This window comes from Microtus ochrogaster, linkage group LG4 (assembly GCF_000317375.1).
Source record: "Microtus ochrogaster isolate Prairie Vole_2 linkage group LG4, MicOch1.0, whole genome shotgun sequence".
Classification (NCBI taxonomy): Eukaryota; Metazoa; Chordata; class Mammalia; order Rodentia; family Cricetidae; genus Microtus; species Microtus ochrogaster.
This window is the reverse complement of record NC_022030.1, coordinates 19,667,312-19,681,428: the sequence shown is the minus strand read 5'-3', so window position 1 is coordinate 19,681,428 and position 14,117 is coordinate 19,667,312. Positions and strand designations below refer to the sequence as shown.

Below are 14,117 nucleotides of genomic sequence, written 5' to 3'. Positions count from 1 at the left end.
TCCCATGAACCCACAGGACTGTTTCGTCTTGTGCTAAGGCTGGAGCCCAGGGCCTCAAACCTCACACACACTAGGTAAAAAGACTAACCACTCAGATGCCTCCCCTCAAGCTCAAGGTCTTTTTTCTACAGTGTCCTCAATCTTGATCCCTGCCTTTGGAAGGTTGTTGTTCCAGTCAGCAGGCTTCTGGAGAGGGAAACACTTCACACAGTTCTCTTCTGTAAAGTAAAGGGTAATCAAGCTGCAATCCAGACCCTCTATCTGCATACATACCAGAAGAGAGCACTAGATCACGTTACAGATGGTAGTGAGTCACCATGTGGTTGCTGGGAATTGAACTCAAGACCTCTGAACGTGCAGCCAGTGCTCTTAACCTCTGAGCCGTCTCTCCAACCCTGGCCATCTTCTATAACCAGGCAAGGCTCCTAGTAGTGGGACAGGGACACCAACCCAGCCACAAAACCTTCGACCTACAATTTGTTTGCCTGCAAGATGTGCGGGGTAACAGTGGTGCAACCGTGGACTGGTCGAACTTGAGGCCCAGCCACGAGAGGGAGGCCATGCCTGACACTGCCTGGAAGGTCAGGACCAGAGGCTGCACAGCCAGAGAACAGGATAGAAGCAAACATAACCGACAAAAAGAAAAACGTTAATGAACTGATTCCCAATGATAGTCTGCTATTCTCATGGATTGGTACCTAGCTAATTGTCATCAGAGAGGCTTCACCCAGCAACTGATGGGAGCAGATGCAGAGACCACAGCCAAACATTAGGCAGAGCCAAGGGAACCCCACAGAAGAGGGAAAGAAGGATTGTAGAGGGCAGAGGGGTTGAGGACCCCAGGAGAAATCACCTACAGAATCAACAAAGCGGGGCTCCTAGGGGCTCACAGAGCCTGAAGCGACTCTGAGCTGGGTCCTCTGCATATGTTACAGTTATGGAGCCTGGTGCTCTTGGGAGACTCCCAACGGTGGGAGTGGGATCGTCTCTGACTCCCTGACTGTACAGGGGACCTTTTCTACCTACTGGTTCGCCACATCCAGCCACGATATGAGGGTTTGTGCCCAGTCTTACTGCATCTTGTTAGGCCATGTTTGGTGGAGATCCTTGGGAGGCCTTTTTTTAAAGTTTATTTTATTTTAAGGCAAACAGAGAATGAATGGATCTGGGGGAAAGGAGAGGTCAGGAGGGGGACTAGGAGGAAGGAGTGGAGGAGGCAGGGTGTAATGTATAAGAGAAGAATAAAAGTTGAAGAAAAAGTCATTTTTAAATCTTTAAGATTGTTCCAGATAACTGTATGTAAATGTCGATTTTGTTGTTGATATTTTTGCTTGCTTTAATTTTAGTTTTTGTTTATTTTGGGGGGCACTATTGGGACTTTAGCCTAGGGGCCTCAGGCATGCTTTTAGGGTATTCCATTGCTTAGGGTTAGGGTTTGATTCCCAGCAACCATGGTGGCTCACAACCATGCATAACTCCAGTTATAGGAAATGTGATGCCTTCCTTTGACTTCCAAGGACACCAGACAGATCTAAAAAATATTTCAAACCTTTTTTAAAAAGAAATTTGTAGCCACATCTCAGCTTCCCTGCCCCATGCAACTGATTGACAGCCCAGTCCTGAAAGGGCTCCAGTCACGTGTGTATGTGTGTGCACGTGTTTGTGTGTGTTTGTGTGTTGTGTGTGCTGTTGTGTTCATGCGTGTGTACTTATGTGTGCTCACGTGTGTGCACATGTGCTGTGTATGTGTGCGTGTGTTTGTGTGTTGTGTGTGCTGGTGTGTGCATGCGTGTGTACTTATGTGTGCTCATGTGTGTGCACGTGTGCTGTGTACGTGCACACACACATGTGCAAGAGTGCAGGTGTGCAAGCACTGTGGGTGTGTTGAATGTTCTACAGCAAGAAGATAGTCATGATTGGTTACATAATTAAAATAAAATAAACCCTTCATTAAAAGCACACACTGGCAGAGAACCAGCAAGGCCAGTTTAAGCAGAGCCACCTGTCCTTTGTCACACCTACTTTGTCCCCAGTAAGCCCTGCCTGCTGTTAAAATCTGTTCCTCATGCATGGATCTCAAAGATGAAAGCTTGGGGAAAACACAGGGAAGAGTTATTGTCAGCCTTTCTCCGTGACTAAAGACAACTCTCCCTCCTTCTGCTTCTATCTCTCAAAAAAAAAAAAAATTAGACAGGGCTTTGAACTCTTGGCAGAATTCAGGCTTTGGTCTCAAAAATTCTGGGACTGCATGCATAAACACTTATGCCTTGTTTACTCAGTAAGTTTGTTTTTTGTTGCGGTGCTAGGAATAAAACCCAAAGTTGTGCTAAGCAGGGGCTCTACCACTGAGCCACACCCAGCCCTCACTGGGAGATTCTAGGCAGGGGCTCTACCACTGAGCCACACCCAGCCCTCACTGGGGGATTCTAGGCAGGAACTCTACCACTGAGCCACACCCCAGCCCTCACTGGGGGATTCTAGGCAGGGGCTCTACCATTGAGCCACACCCCAGCCCTCACTGGGGGATTCTAGGCAGGGGCTCTACCATTGAGCCACACCCCAGACCTCACTGGGGGATTCTAGGCAGGGGCTCTACCATTAAACTACACCTTCAATCTATACTATAAGCAAGTTCTCTGCCCACTGAGCTACATCCTACCCTGGGAATTTCTGACTCACTAGCTTGACACTCAGATTCTCCTGTGTGCTTCACAGACAGGCAATGTGTGCGTTGCCTGGGAGATGTGAACAAAGAAAACAGAAGGTAGAAGCTAGAACCTACAGTTGCCATCCATCACTGCACGCTCTGCCCACGCTCCTCTGCCACAGGACTAGCACTCATGCTCATGCTAGCCCCAGGAAGTGCATGTGATTACACAGAGGAGGCAGTGGGCACACAGAAATGAAGTCACCACCCAGTCCACCTAGGCAGCAAAAACAGGATGTAAACCGCTTGCCCATCTTCCTCCTGATCTAATGCAAGCCTAGGACAGACATGGATTCCAGCATTAATGCAACTCCCACCCCGCCCACAGGGTAGTTTATCCTGTCATTTGTCAAGGCAATTAGGATTACAGTTCACTGACAACTGAATCTATCCTAATGATAGGGCCTACGTGGGTAGGACCTAGCAAAAAGTAGCCTGCCTGTGAGGGCTGAGGAAATGCCCAAAATTGACAAAGGGAATGGTTGAATAGGTGGATCGGTGGTTAAGAGCACATATTACTCTTGCAGAAGATCTGAGTTCAAAACCAGCACCCACATCAGGTGGCTTACAACCACCTATAACTCCAGCTCTAGGGAGCTCAAAGGCACATACACACACAAATAAAAATGGATCTTTTTTTTTTTACTAACAGCAATGCTAGTCATGATGGTGCATGCCTTTATTCCCAGCACTCGGGAGGCAGAGGCAGGCAGATCTCTGTGAGTTCACGACCAGCATGGTCTACATAGCAAGTTCCAGGACAGGCTCCAAAGCTGCAAGGATTGATGTGTGGAGCCAGTGCCAAATTCTGTGGAAGTTATAAGACTAACATTTATTGAGTACTGGTGCACTCTGAATTGGTTTAGATGATTTCTGAGATCTTATCTTCATACCCATATTATGAGGTATGCACTGGTCTGCAGACAAGGCAACACTGGAAACCAAAAATACCACTTAGCATGCTCCAACTCATTTACCAAGGAAGTGGTGGGGGAGATTGAAATGGAATATTTGAGAGAAAGAAACGAGGCACAATGATGGACACCAGCGTTCCTGGCACTAGGACGATGGGAGACAGAGGGTTGGGAGTTCAAGGTCACACTGTGGGTTCAAGGCCAACCTGGGCCACGCAAGACTCTGTCTTTCAAAAAAGTGCAAAGAATGCATATATGTCTCTCAAAACACGGAAATCTGAGCCAGAAGGATCTTAAGTTCAAGATCAACCTGGGATACTTAGCAAGACTTTTGAAAACTAAGTTATTATTAGATATCATTTGTCAGTTCCCTAGTATTATATGAGTATTATATGTTTTATTCTGAGTAGTCTAAAATGATTGACACACAGCTCCTTTAGCCCTAAATATACTTCAGTGTTTGTCTCTTAAATGTACATTATGCCTTCATGGAAATGAATACCTGACCATAAATGAATTCAAGTGTGGATTCTTAAGGGTTTTTAAAGATTTATTTGCTTACTTAATTTGTATGAGTGTTTTGCATGCCTAGTGCATTGGATCAAAAGAGGGCATTGGATCCCCTGCAACTGGAGTTATGGATTGTTGTAAGCCACTGTGTGTGCTGGGATCAAACCCGGGTCCTCCGCAAGAACAGCCAGCACTCTTAACCACTGAGCCATCTCTCCAGCCCCTCTGTGTTATGGAATAAGTTTTTGTACACTGTGAAGATGCGCCTTTTCCAAGGTGCCTTTTGCTTCATTTAATAAAAGAGCTGACTGACCAATAGCTAGGCAGGAAGAGGTTAGGTGAGAGAACCAAACTAAGAGGATGCTGAGAAGAAGGGAAGAAGGGCGGAGTCACAGGAGTGGCCAGGAGACTCGGAGAGAAGTATGACAGATATGAAAGAAAAGGTACCACCACGTGATACAGCGTAGATAAGAAGTATGTGCTAAGTTAAGGGGTAAGAGGTAGGCAGTAATAAGCCTAAGCTATCGGCAGAGCATTTATAATTAATAAGTCTCTGTGTGGTTATTTGGGAACCAGCTGAGGGAACAGAGCTGACCAGCAGTCCCAAAAAGAAACTCTGCCCTAAAAATGGCACCTCCACTCCTACACCTCTGCTGAGAATTTTTTTAACTGAATTTTATTTATGGTATTATCGTGTGTGTGTGTGTGTGTGTGTGTGTGTGTGTGTAGCACTGAGTGCAAGCCCCAGCCATGCCCCTCCCAGCCCCTACCCAGAAACATTTTTCAAGTGTTTCAATCAGCCGCATATGTCTGCTATTCCATGCGGTTACAGTCAGGTTCTGTGTGTCTTCTCTACCCATTTCAACCCACATGCTGCTTGTCCCATGGCTCGCATATTCTTCACTATTTGGTTCAGGTGGAGTTGGCCATGTTCTCCCTCTTACGTCACTGTTTCCATCCGCAGTATTTACAAGCACCTGATGCTGGTCTAAATGGAGACTGTGGGCGTATCCTGTCCTCTGCTGTGGGCGTGCCCTGTGCCTCTGCAGTGGGCGTGACCTGTCCTCTGCCGTGGGCGTATCCTGTGCCTCCGCTGTGGACGTATCCTGTCCTCTGCTGTGGGCGTGTTCAGTCCTCTGCTGTGGGCGTGTCCTGTCCTCTGCTGTGGGCGTGCCCTGTGCCTCTGCAGTGGGCGTGTCCTGTCCTCTGCCGTGGGCGTGTCCTGTGCCTCCGCTGTAGGCGTGTCCTGTCCTCTGCCGTGTGCGTCTCCTGTGCCTCCGCTGTGGGCTTCTGTTAGCGGCTTCTGATAGAATGAATCAGTGATTGCGCTGATGAGGGTTGTTCTGTCGTGTTTTGACTGTACTGTATTTCTTTCAGATTTCCTCCTTTGTTCACTTAGGGTCCGTTTATTTGTTGATTGTGTTGTTTCATTGTTGTTGTTTTGAGTCAGGGTCTCTCTGTGTAGCCCTGGCTGTCCTGGAACTCACTCTGCCAACCAGGCTGGCCTTGAACTCACAGAGATCCTCTTGCCTCTGATTCCCAAGTGCTGGGATTAAAGGTGTGCACCACTACCGCCCAGCTTATTTTCGTTGTTGTTGTTGATCCTCCTGCCTCCACCTCACTGGTTCGTACCACTCCTAGTGCCTTGCTCTCCGTGGCTGGCAGAGACCATGGAGGAGTTTTACTCTCTGTGGCTTGCTCAGCTCTCTTTCTTATACAGCTCATGTCTACCTACATAGGGGTGATCCTGCCCACAGTGGGCTGGCTCTTCCTATACCAATCAGCAATCAAGAAATTATCTCATAGACATTCTTACAGACCAATCCAACGGAGGCCACACCTCAACTGAAATAGCATCTTCTCAGATCTACCTAGGTTAACACAAACTACGACAACCAACTTATTTATTTATTTATGTCAGTGTTGACTTGTATTTCCCAATATGGACTCTTATTTCTTTCAATACAAGCCCATGTTTTTTCCATGTGGTTTTGTGTGTTTGTTGTTTATTTGGTGGACTACAGTCCTTTACTCTGGGTATTTAATTTGATCTTCCACTCGTCCTGTATTTGGTCACAGGGAGCCTGTCTAGGACACTTCCCTTTGTCCTTCAGCACCCACTGCTCCCCATCTTTCTTTGCGTGTTCTCTGATCTTCTCCCTGTGTGTGTGTGTGGGTATGTGTGTGTGTGCATGGGCACACCTTCTCTCTCACCCGCCCTCCTCAGGCACTGTCCACCTTTGTTATTTAAGACATTCTTGGTAACCATGAGGCCCAACTTCGAACCAGTATATGGGTGTTTGGCCAACGGGTCTCCAGATGAGTCAAAAGCCCATGGGGACAGTGTCACTCATCAAGAACCAGTGAACTTTGGGACAGCACAGACTACTCCAGGGGCCGCACGGCCTGCATGCTCTCCTCTCTCTTGTAATAGTGATGATTCTCTTGGCGATTTTACTGTCGTTTTGTCAATCATGCATAGGACAGATATCATCATTTCTGGAAGCCCCTTTTTTTCTCAACTATCTTCCCCTAAAATTCTTTGGGAGCTGATGTTTCTCAGATTTCTTGTCTGGGGATGCGAGCTGTCACTGCAGACCCTGGGAGCTGTCCTGGCCCAGTGCTGACACGATCGCGGGCAGATCACCTCTATTTCTGTAAATACATTTGGAACATAATCTTGGATATGTATTCCTATGCCAAGCACCCTTTAGACAGGATGGACCTGGCTTGATATTTGGCCAAGTTAGCACAATGATAAGTGTTATTTTTGGTTTAAAGATGTTTGGATGTAAACGTTAGGAAAAACATATTTGACATATTTGATTTTGCCAGGGGTTACTGTTGGAGGATGGTTACTGTTGTTTATTAGTACGGAAAACCATGCCTGTGTTTTGATGTATAAATAAAGATGATTGGAGCTATTCGAGGCCAAGCATTTGTGTGAAACTCATCTGGTGGTCAGACAGTTCTTCACCCTGATGTCCCTACTCTGACTCAGGACCTGAACCCAGGCTATACCCAGACCTCAGCAAGATTTATTTATTTTTATGTGAATGAGTGTTTGACCTGCATGTATCTGTGCAGCACATGTGTGCAGTGCTGATGAAGGCCAGAAGAGGGCATCAGATCCCCAAGAGCTGGTGTTATTGAAGTCTGTGAGCAGCCATGTGGGCATTGAGAACCCAACTGGGTCCTCTGCAAGAGCAGCAGCAAGGATTGTTTGCCTCTGAGTCGTCTCTCCAGACCCCACCTTGCTTTTTGAGACAGGATCAGTCATTAGCCTGGACTCTCAGATGGCTGGCTCCTCATCCCAGGAATTCCGCCATTGCATCTCTACTCCTTAGAGCTGGGATGACAATCATGGGCCAACAGGCCCAGCTTTTTCTCACGGGTTCTGAGACCAAATCCTCATGCATGCACACCCAACCTCCCTGACTGGGTAATCTCTGCAAACCCCTACTACCTTACTTTCTAGATCAACTCTTTTTGAAACAAAGACACTAAAGAGGGGTGCAGACCTGTAATCCCAGCATTTTGGAGACCCAGTCCAAGGCTAGTGGAAGATATATGGTAAATCTTTGCCTCAAGTGTTCAAGGCTAGCCTGGCCTGTGAAGTAAGTTCAGGCCAGCCAGGGCTACATAGCACACCCTATTTCAACAAAATAAAATATGTATAACAAATGAATATGTGAATATCTATAAAGTCTCTTGGGTCTTATCTTCTCTCCTGGCCACGTTTAACTTCCTTATAATGCACACTTTTAAATTTTGTTTGTGGGAAGGGGAATACACGTGGCATGGCACCCAAGTGGGGCCAGAGGGCAAGCAGTTCTTTTTTTCTACCATGTGGGCTCCAGGAATTGAACGGAAGTCCTCAGGTATGGTAGCAGGTGCCTGTTACACAAGGATCCATCTCAATAGGTTTATTTCCGCTTGATTTTTAAGACAGAATTTTATGTAGACCATGCTGTCCCTGATCCTCCTGCCTCTGCCTTCCCAGTGCTGACACTAAAGGCATGTGCTGCCATATTTCAGCTTTCCAACGTTGAGCTCTGTTGAATATATAATGATTTTTTTTTCATTATAACCTGGGCTCTCCTGAAACTCATTGTGTAAGAATAGGCTGTCTGATATGGGATTCCCCCTCTGTATGCTGTGATTACCACCAATTAATAAAGAAAGTACTTTGGGCCAATAGCAGGGCAGAACAGAGCTAGGTGGGGAAAACTAAACTGAATGCTGGGAGAAAGAAGGCAGAGTCACAGAGAAGCCATGCAGCCACCACTGGGGACAGACACGCCGGAACCTTGCTGGTAAATCACAAGCCTCGTGGTGAAATATAAAATAATAGAAATGGGTAAATTCAAGATGTAAGAGCTAGCCAATAAAAATCTAGAGCTAATAGGCCAAACAGTGATTTAATTAATACAGTTTCTGTATGATTATTTCTGGAATCTGGGGGGGTGGGGCAGGAAACCAACAAGCAGCCTGTCCCAACAGGCTGTCCTTGGTTCCATTTTGAGAAAAACGGCAACAAAAACCTTGTTCTGAAAGATGAACAAAGTGGAAGGGACTCAGCGCACTGTACAAAGTAACTAAATCTTTATTGGTGCCTTCCTGAGCCAGCCAGAACACGTAAGAAAGGCAAGAGGCAGGCCCCTGCCCTGGAGTAGTTCACAGTCTCCTAAGGAAGACAGGAAAGAGCCTCAAAGATGCCAGGCAAGCCCAACATTCAGGGAATGAATCCACTGTCCACCTGCCTGGCAATGCAAACTGGGAGAGGAAGCTAGCCAGGGACTCTCCAGGACTCGCTCAGCCAGTAAATTTCTCTGTCCTTTTTCCCCAGTCACCATCAGGGGAAACTCAGTCGCTGCATCAAAAAGCTGGGCCATCTCAGCAGTGCATTGATAACTGCAGGCTGCTTCTGGGAGCTGCAAACCAGTGCAGTGAAACTGGAAATGCCGGAGGAAGGGGGGGTTGAGCCAGTCCAGTCCAGTGAGAAACGGAGAGTTGGTACCCAGGGCCAGGGAAGCAAGGTGAGGTGGACATTTCAAGACGAGATAGACGAGATGCTCATAGCAGCGCACCGGCAACCACAGTCAAGAGAAGAGCTGGCAACCCAGACCCCAGAAACACAGGGCCTTCATTAGCCCCACCTTTTGGGGCGTTCTTCTCCATATTGCTGCGGTCTTGGTGGCCCGCAGCACCTCCAGTCAAATGGGACTCTTCTTCTAGTGCAGTATCGTGTTCTACTTCATGGGGTGGAGTGTGGCTGGTTGGGGCTGAGGTGGGCTTGGTAGTAGAGGTGGTCGTGGTTGGGGCGCCTGTGGAGGTAGTGCTGGAGGAGATCTGGACCGAAGTGGACGGGGCTAGAGTGGTTGGAGGGGGCAGTAGGACCAGGGGTGGGATTCGAGGGGAGAAATAAGTCTTGTTGCGGAGGTCAGAGTTACAGCGGGGCCCCTGGCAGCAGGAGCCGCTCAGTGTGAATCCTGGACCCGTCACCCCATCCCGGGTGCACGACTCATCCTGGACGCAGCCTCGGACAGGTAAGGACACAGTCACATTGGCTGTAAAAGAGAGACACAGAAAGGTTTGTCATTGGACAGATAGGGGTTGGTACGGCTTGAGTAAACCTTGGGGGCAGCAAACCCCAAAATGAGACTTGCACTCATTAGTTCAAACATCCTAACCCTGGTGCACTTTCTGCAGAGCACTGCACTCCTGTCATCTGCTCACGACCATGTTTCCACTAAACACTTTGAGAGGAAAAGGGTGAAACCCAAGCTCCAGATTTGTCTTGGAACAAAGATTTCAGCCAAGACCCTTCTGTTCTGTGATCAAAATTCAAACATAACCTCAACTTTTCCTCTCTCAGCTCCCTGCTAAATTTTAGTCTTAGAGTCTGAAATACAGCTCCTGAGAAACACCTGGCACCCTAAGGAATTGCAGAACTTCTCCTCCCATAGTGTGAGTACCAGCCCCTCACTGAGGGAGTCTAGGCACACCCCCAGCACTGAACTACACCCCTTAATGTTGTGGAACATGTGGGACCCCTAAGTTTTCAGGGCTCAAACCACATTTCCCAAGGCACACAGGCAAAAGTTTATAAGCTTAAACACAAGTCTCATTTCATGGTCTCCCATTCCGTATCTGGTATTCTTCTATAGGAATGTATACGCGCGCGTCTACACACACACATACACACACACACACACACACACACACACACACACAATCATGGGATCTGTAGGGTAGTGGACTACATTTCCCATGATGCTGTAGGACAAGGTAAGCACCAAAGTCAAGAGCAGCAGTTCCCAGAGTTTGTTGAGGTGGAGGGTTGGGCCCTTTAGGTGAAATGTCCCCCACTGCAGATGGCTAGCACAACTCCTACAAGTCTCAAGCTCCTTCAGAGACCAGGCTCACCTGCCGTCAAGGTGACGTTGCCATCGAAGCAGCCCTTGTAAACGCGGCCGCTGGCGTTGTAGCAGCTCACAACTGGAGGCATGGTGCCCTGGCACTCCTCGCGACTCTTCCCCAGGCAACTGTAGCACTCTGCACCATTGGGCTCATAGGCACTCTCGTTGCCTGCGGCGGTTAGGGGTTAGGGTCCAGCGGGGAGGGAGTGGGAACAGAAAAGGAAGAGTCAAGAGGCTGTGATGGCTCAGGCCTGTGCTCCCACCTACTCAGGAAGCTAGGGTAGGAAGATAGCAAGTTCTAAGTCACTTTGGCCAGAAGAGAACCACAGCTCAACTGGCCTGCTCCCCAGGCATGGCCTGATGTACCTGTGACTCCGCCCCCTTTCTCCTAGCCTCAGCCCGGGTATCCACCTAGGGTGCATACATTGTTAATGTCTGCAGTCTTCAACCCGCCACCCCCGCAGCCCTGCCTCAGCTTGCAGTAGCCTCAGCTCCCAGCCTTTGTATGATTCTGCCTGCCACCGACCTGCAGGGTTGAGGCCTCGCGAGGTGAGGTTGAGTTTGTCGTTACATCGGTCCTCGGTGCACTGCTGTAGCTGGATGAAGGCCAGGAGTCCGTGAAGGTCCAATCCACGGTCATTCTTGCCCTGGAGTCCGGAACCACAGCCCCGCACCGCCACAGAGAATTGCCCGTGGACTACATAGAAAAAAGGGGGCGGGGTCAGAGCACACCGGCCTCTGCTGGCAGGGCTTTGAATGAACAATAGTCCTGGGTCGGGGAGGGGGGTTTGAAGGGGCGGGGGAGGGCGACCTTAAAGAGAGCATTCTTGCCCTGGAGTCCGGAACCACAGCCCCGCACCGCCACAGAGAATTGCCCGTGGACTACATAGAAAAAAGGGGGCGGGGTCAGAGCACACCGGCCTCTGCTGGCAGGGCTTTGAATGAACAATAGTCCTGGGTGGGGGGGGGAGGTTGAAGGGGGCGGGGGAGGGCGACCTTAAAGAGAGCAGGTCCCTGGGACAGAGTTACAGGTGGAGTGTGCGTGTGGGGGCAGGTGGGTCAAGAAGAGCTTCGAAGAATACAATCCAAAGAAAACAAGCTCATTGACAAACAGGACAGCCTCGAGGGGGAGAGGCTAAAACTGGAGTTCCCATGGGTACATCAAAAGGGGGAGAAGCCTCCGAAAGTAGCTTCAGAGGGATCCAATTAAGAGAGTGGAAGAAAAAAGAAAAAAAAAAGTCTAGGAGACAAAAAGATGGTGCGAGCCTGTAGTCCCAGCTACTAGGAAGGTTAAGGAATCCCCGTCCAGCTTGTAGTACATAACGAGACCCTGTCACGAGCAAACAAAACGGAACCTGGTGGTACAAGCCTGTAATCCCAGTGACTCGGGAGGCTGAGGAAGGAGATTCACCTGCCTAAACTTTATTACAGTGTTCAAGGGCCAAACTGAGCTACTTAGGCTCAGTGCAGAGTGCTTATCTAGTATACGTGCTGGGACCCAGCGGATGACCTGGGGGAAGGTGGGATTACTGAGGAATCTGGAAATTTAAGGGTGGAGTTTGACTCGGAACCTCGATAATCTTTGTGTTGGTGGGTGGGTAAGCCTTTCTGTAGGGAGTGAGCGGAAAGTGGTAAAGATGTCTCCGTAAAAGTGGTTGGGATGAGCCCTCTTAGCCTAGAGCTCTCTAGTCAGTCCTGAACAGTTTGCAACTATTACTCCCCCCCCACACACACACACCACCGGCAAGCCCCAACCCCATCCCAGCCCCCTGCCTGTCGACAAGCTTAAGGTCAAAGAAAGAAGGGCGAATCTGTGCTGCTAGGTCTGAGTGAGGGCTGAAATGAAAAGGCGTGGCCGAAATCGGGAAGGTCTGTAAGGAGGCGGAGCCTCACAGGAGGGATAAGGCAGAGACCACCAGTGGCACTTACTGGTCTCCACCGCCCCCACCGCCTCGGTACAGACGTCAGCTCCTGGACCACACTTGACGGTCTTCATCTTGTGCGGCGAGCATCCGTCATCCGCCTTCTGCACGCAGCTGTAGCACTCCAGGGCCTTCGCTCCTGAGGGTGTGGACCGGGTAGAACCGAGGGCTCTTTGTTAAAGATTTCTCTCCCACACAGAGAAAGTCTTCCCTGGTGGCCTCTGTCCCGGGGTGAGATGATCCTACCATGCAGCCCACAAGTCTCAGGGAGCGGGACACCCGGGACCCTCTTCCTTCCCACTTCCTGGGTCTGCACTGGGAACTTTCCTCTCCCACCTGCTTATTCCCAAGGGAGGAGACCCCTGCCGTGGAGCCCTGTCTCGGGATCAGGGGGGTCCCTCTCTCACAGTTGCCTGCTCCGTGTAGAACCTTCCGCACTGCCCCTCTGCCCAGGCAGGATAGGAGAACTCACAGCCTGCCTTTGATTGGGATCAAATTTCCTTATAGGACTTTCTGGGAAGGGCTGGGGGATTGTTCTTCCTTAGGAGCCCCCCACTCTACCCTCCCAGCGGCACACTTACCTTCACACAGCAGTAGCGGCAGCAGCAGCAGCCATCCGGTGGTCCAGACCACTCTCTGTGCATCTCCTCTCCTGGCAGCATCCATGGCTGCGTCCTGCTCTCTCCGCGTCCCCCCTGGGTGTGCCGCCTTCCAACCCGGGCCCTCTTACCTGAACCTCAGATGAGTAACCTACCCTGGGGCAACTCTGGCCTTGCCCAACCAGGCCAACTCAGCGTCCGCTGTGGGGCGGGCCCGCCTCTAGGTGCGTCACCCACAAGAGAGCGGCCCCTGCCCTGTGCCCTTGCCAGGGACGGAAAGGGCGGGAGGGAGTAGAGGTTCCCCTACAGTCCCCTGGATAAAGCATGTGTGTGTTTGAAGGCAGAGGGAGTACCAGGACTCAAAGAGAGATAGGGGCATTCAGGGTGTGCTCAGGTCCTGAGCGCCTTAGCCTGGGGACTGGGGACATCACAGAGCTCCTAGTCCTATGGCAAAGATAGAAATTAATTAAATAATTGGGGAAACTGTTATTTTCAAGTCATTTATTTATGTATGCCTATCATCACAGCCCTTAGGGAGCCGAGGCAGGAGGATTACCAGGAGTTTGAGGCATAATGAGTTTCAGGCCTGGTTGGACTATAGAGTGAGATCCTATCTCAAAAAGTCAAAACAAACATCTTGGTTATTATTTACAAGAGATTAAGACTTTGGAGGAATAAAAAATAGAGAGCTACAAGCAGGGTTGGATTTAGAAGTATAACTTCCAATATGTTTATGCTGGGAAACAATATAAAGTATCTATCAAGAAATGATATATATAATCGAAATGCATTGCATACATAGATGAAAGTCTCAAAGAATGAATAAAAATGGAAAAAGAATTCTTGAGCACCTATCATGTGTTCTGGGCACTGCAATAAATCCTTTAAATTAAAAAAAAAGGGGGGGGGGCTGAGTAGAAAGCTAGGATAGTGGTCCAGGGATCAGCAGTACAGCACCTGCCTAGAATCCCCCAGTGAGGGCTGGAGTGTGGATCAATGGTAGATCACCTGCCTAGAATCCCCCAGTGAGGGCTGGAGTGTGG

The 14,117-nt window shown here is 49.3% G+C and overlaps 1 protein-coding gene across 1 annotated transcript; it reads right to left on the bottom strand.

Annotated features, from left to right (window-relative positions):
- Positions 1–8,893: 8,893 nt before the first annotated feature.
- On the bottom strand, positions 8,894–13,141 carry Lypd3 (LY6/PLAUR domain containing 3). The gene is made up of 5 exons (XM_005361116.2): positions 13,057–13,141; positions 12,483–12,614; positions 11,080–11,250; positions 10,561–10,722; positions 8,894–9,701 (listed from the first exon to the last, which is right to left on the bottom strand). Exons 1-5 carry the CDS (start codon positions 13,139–13,141, stop codon positions 9,208–9,210), a joined length of 1,044 nt encoding a protein of 347 aa, XP_005361173.1. The 3' UTR covers positions 8,894–9,207.
- Positions 13,142–14,117: the final 976 nt, after the last annotated feature.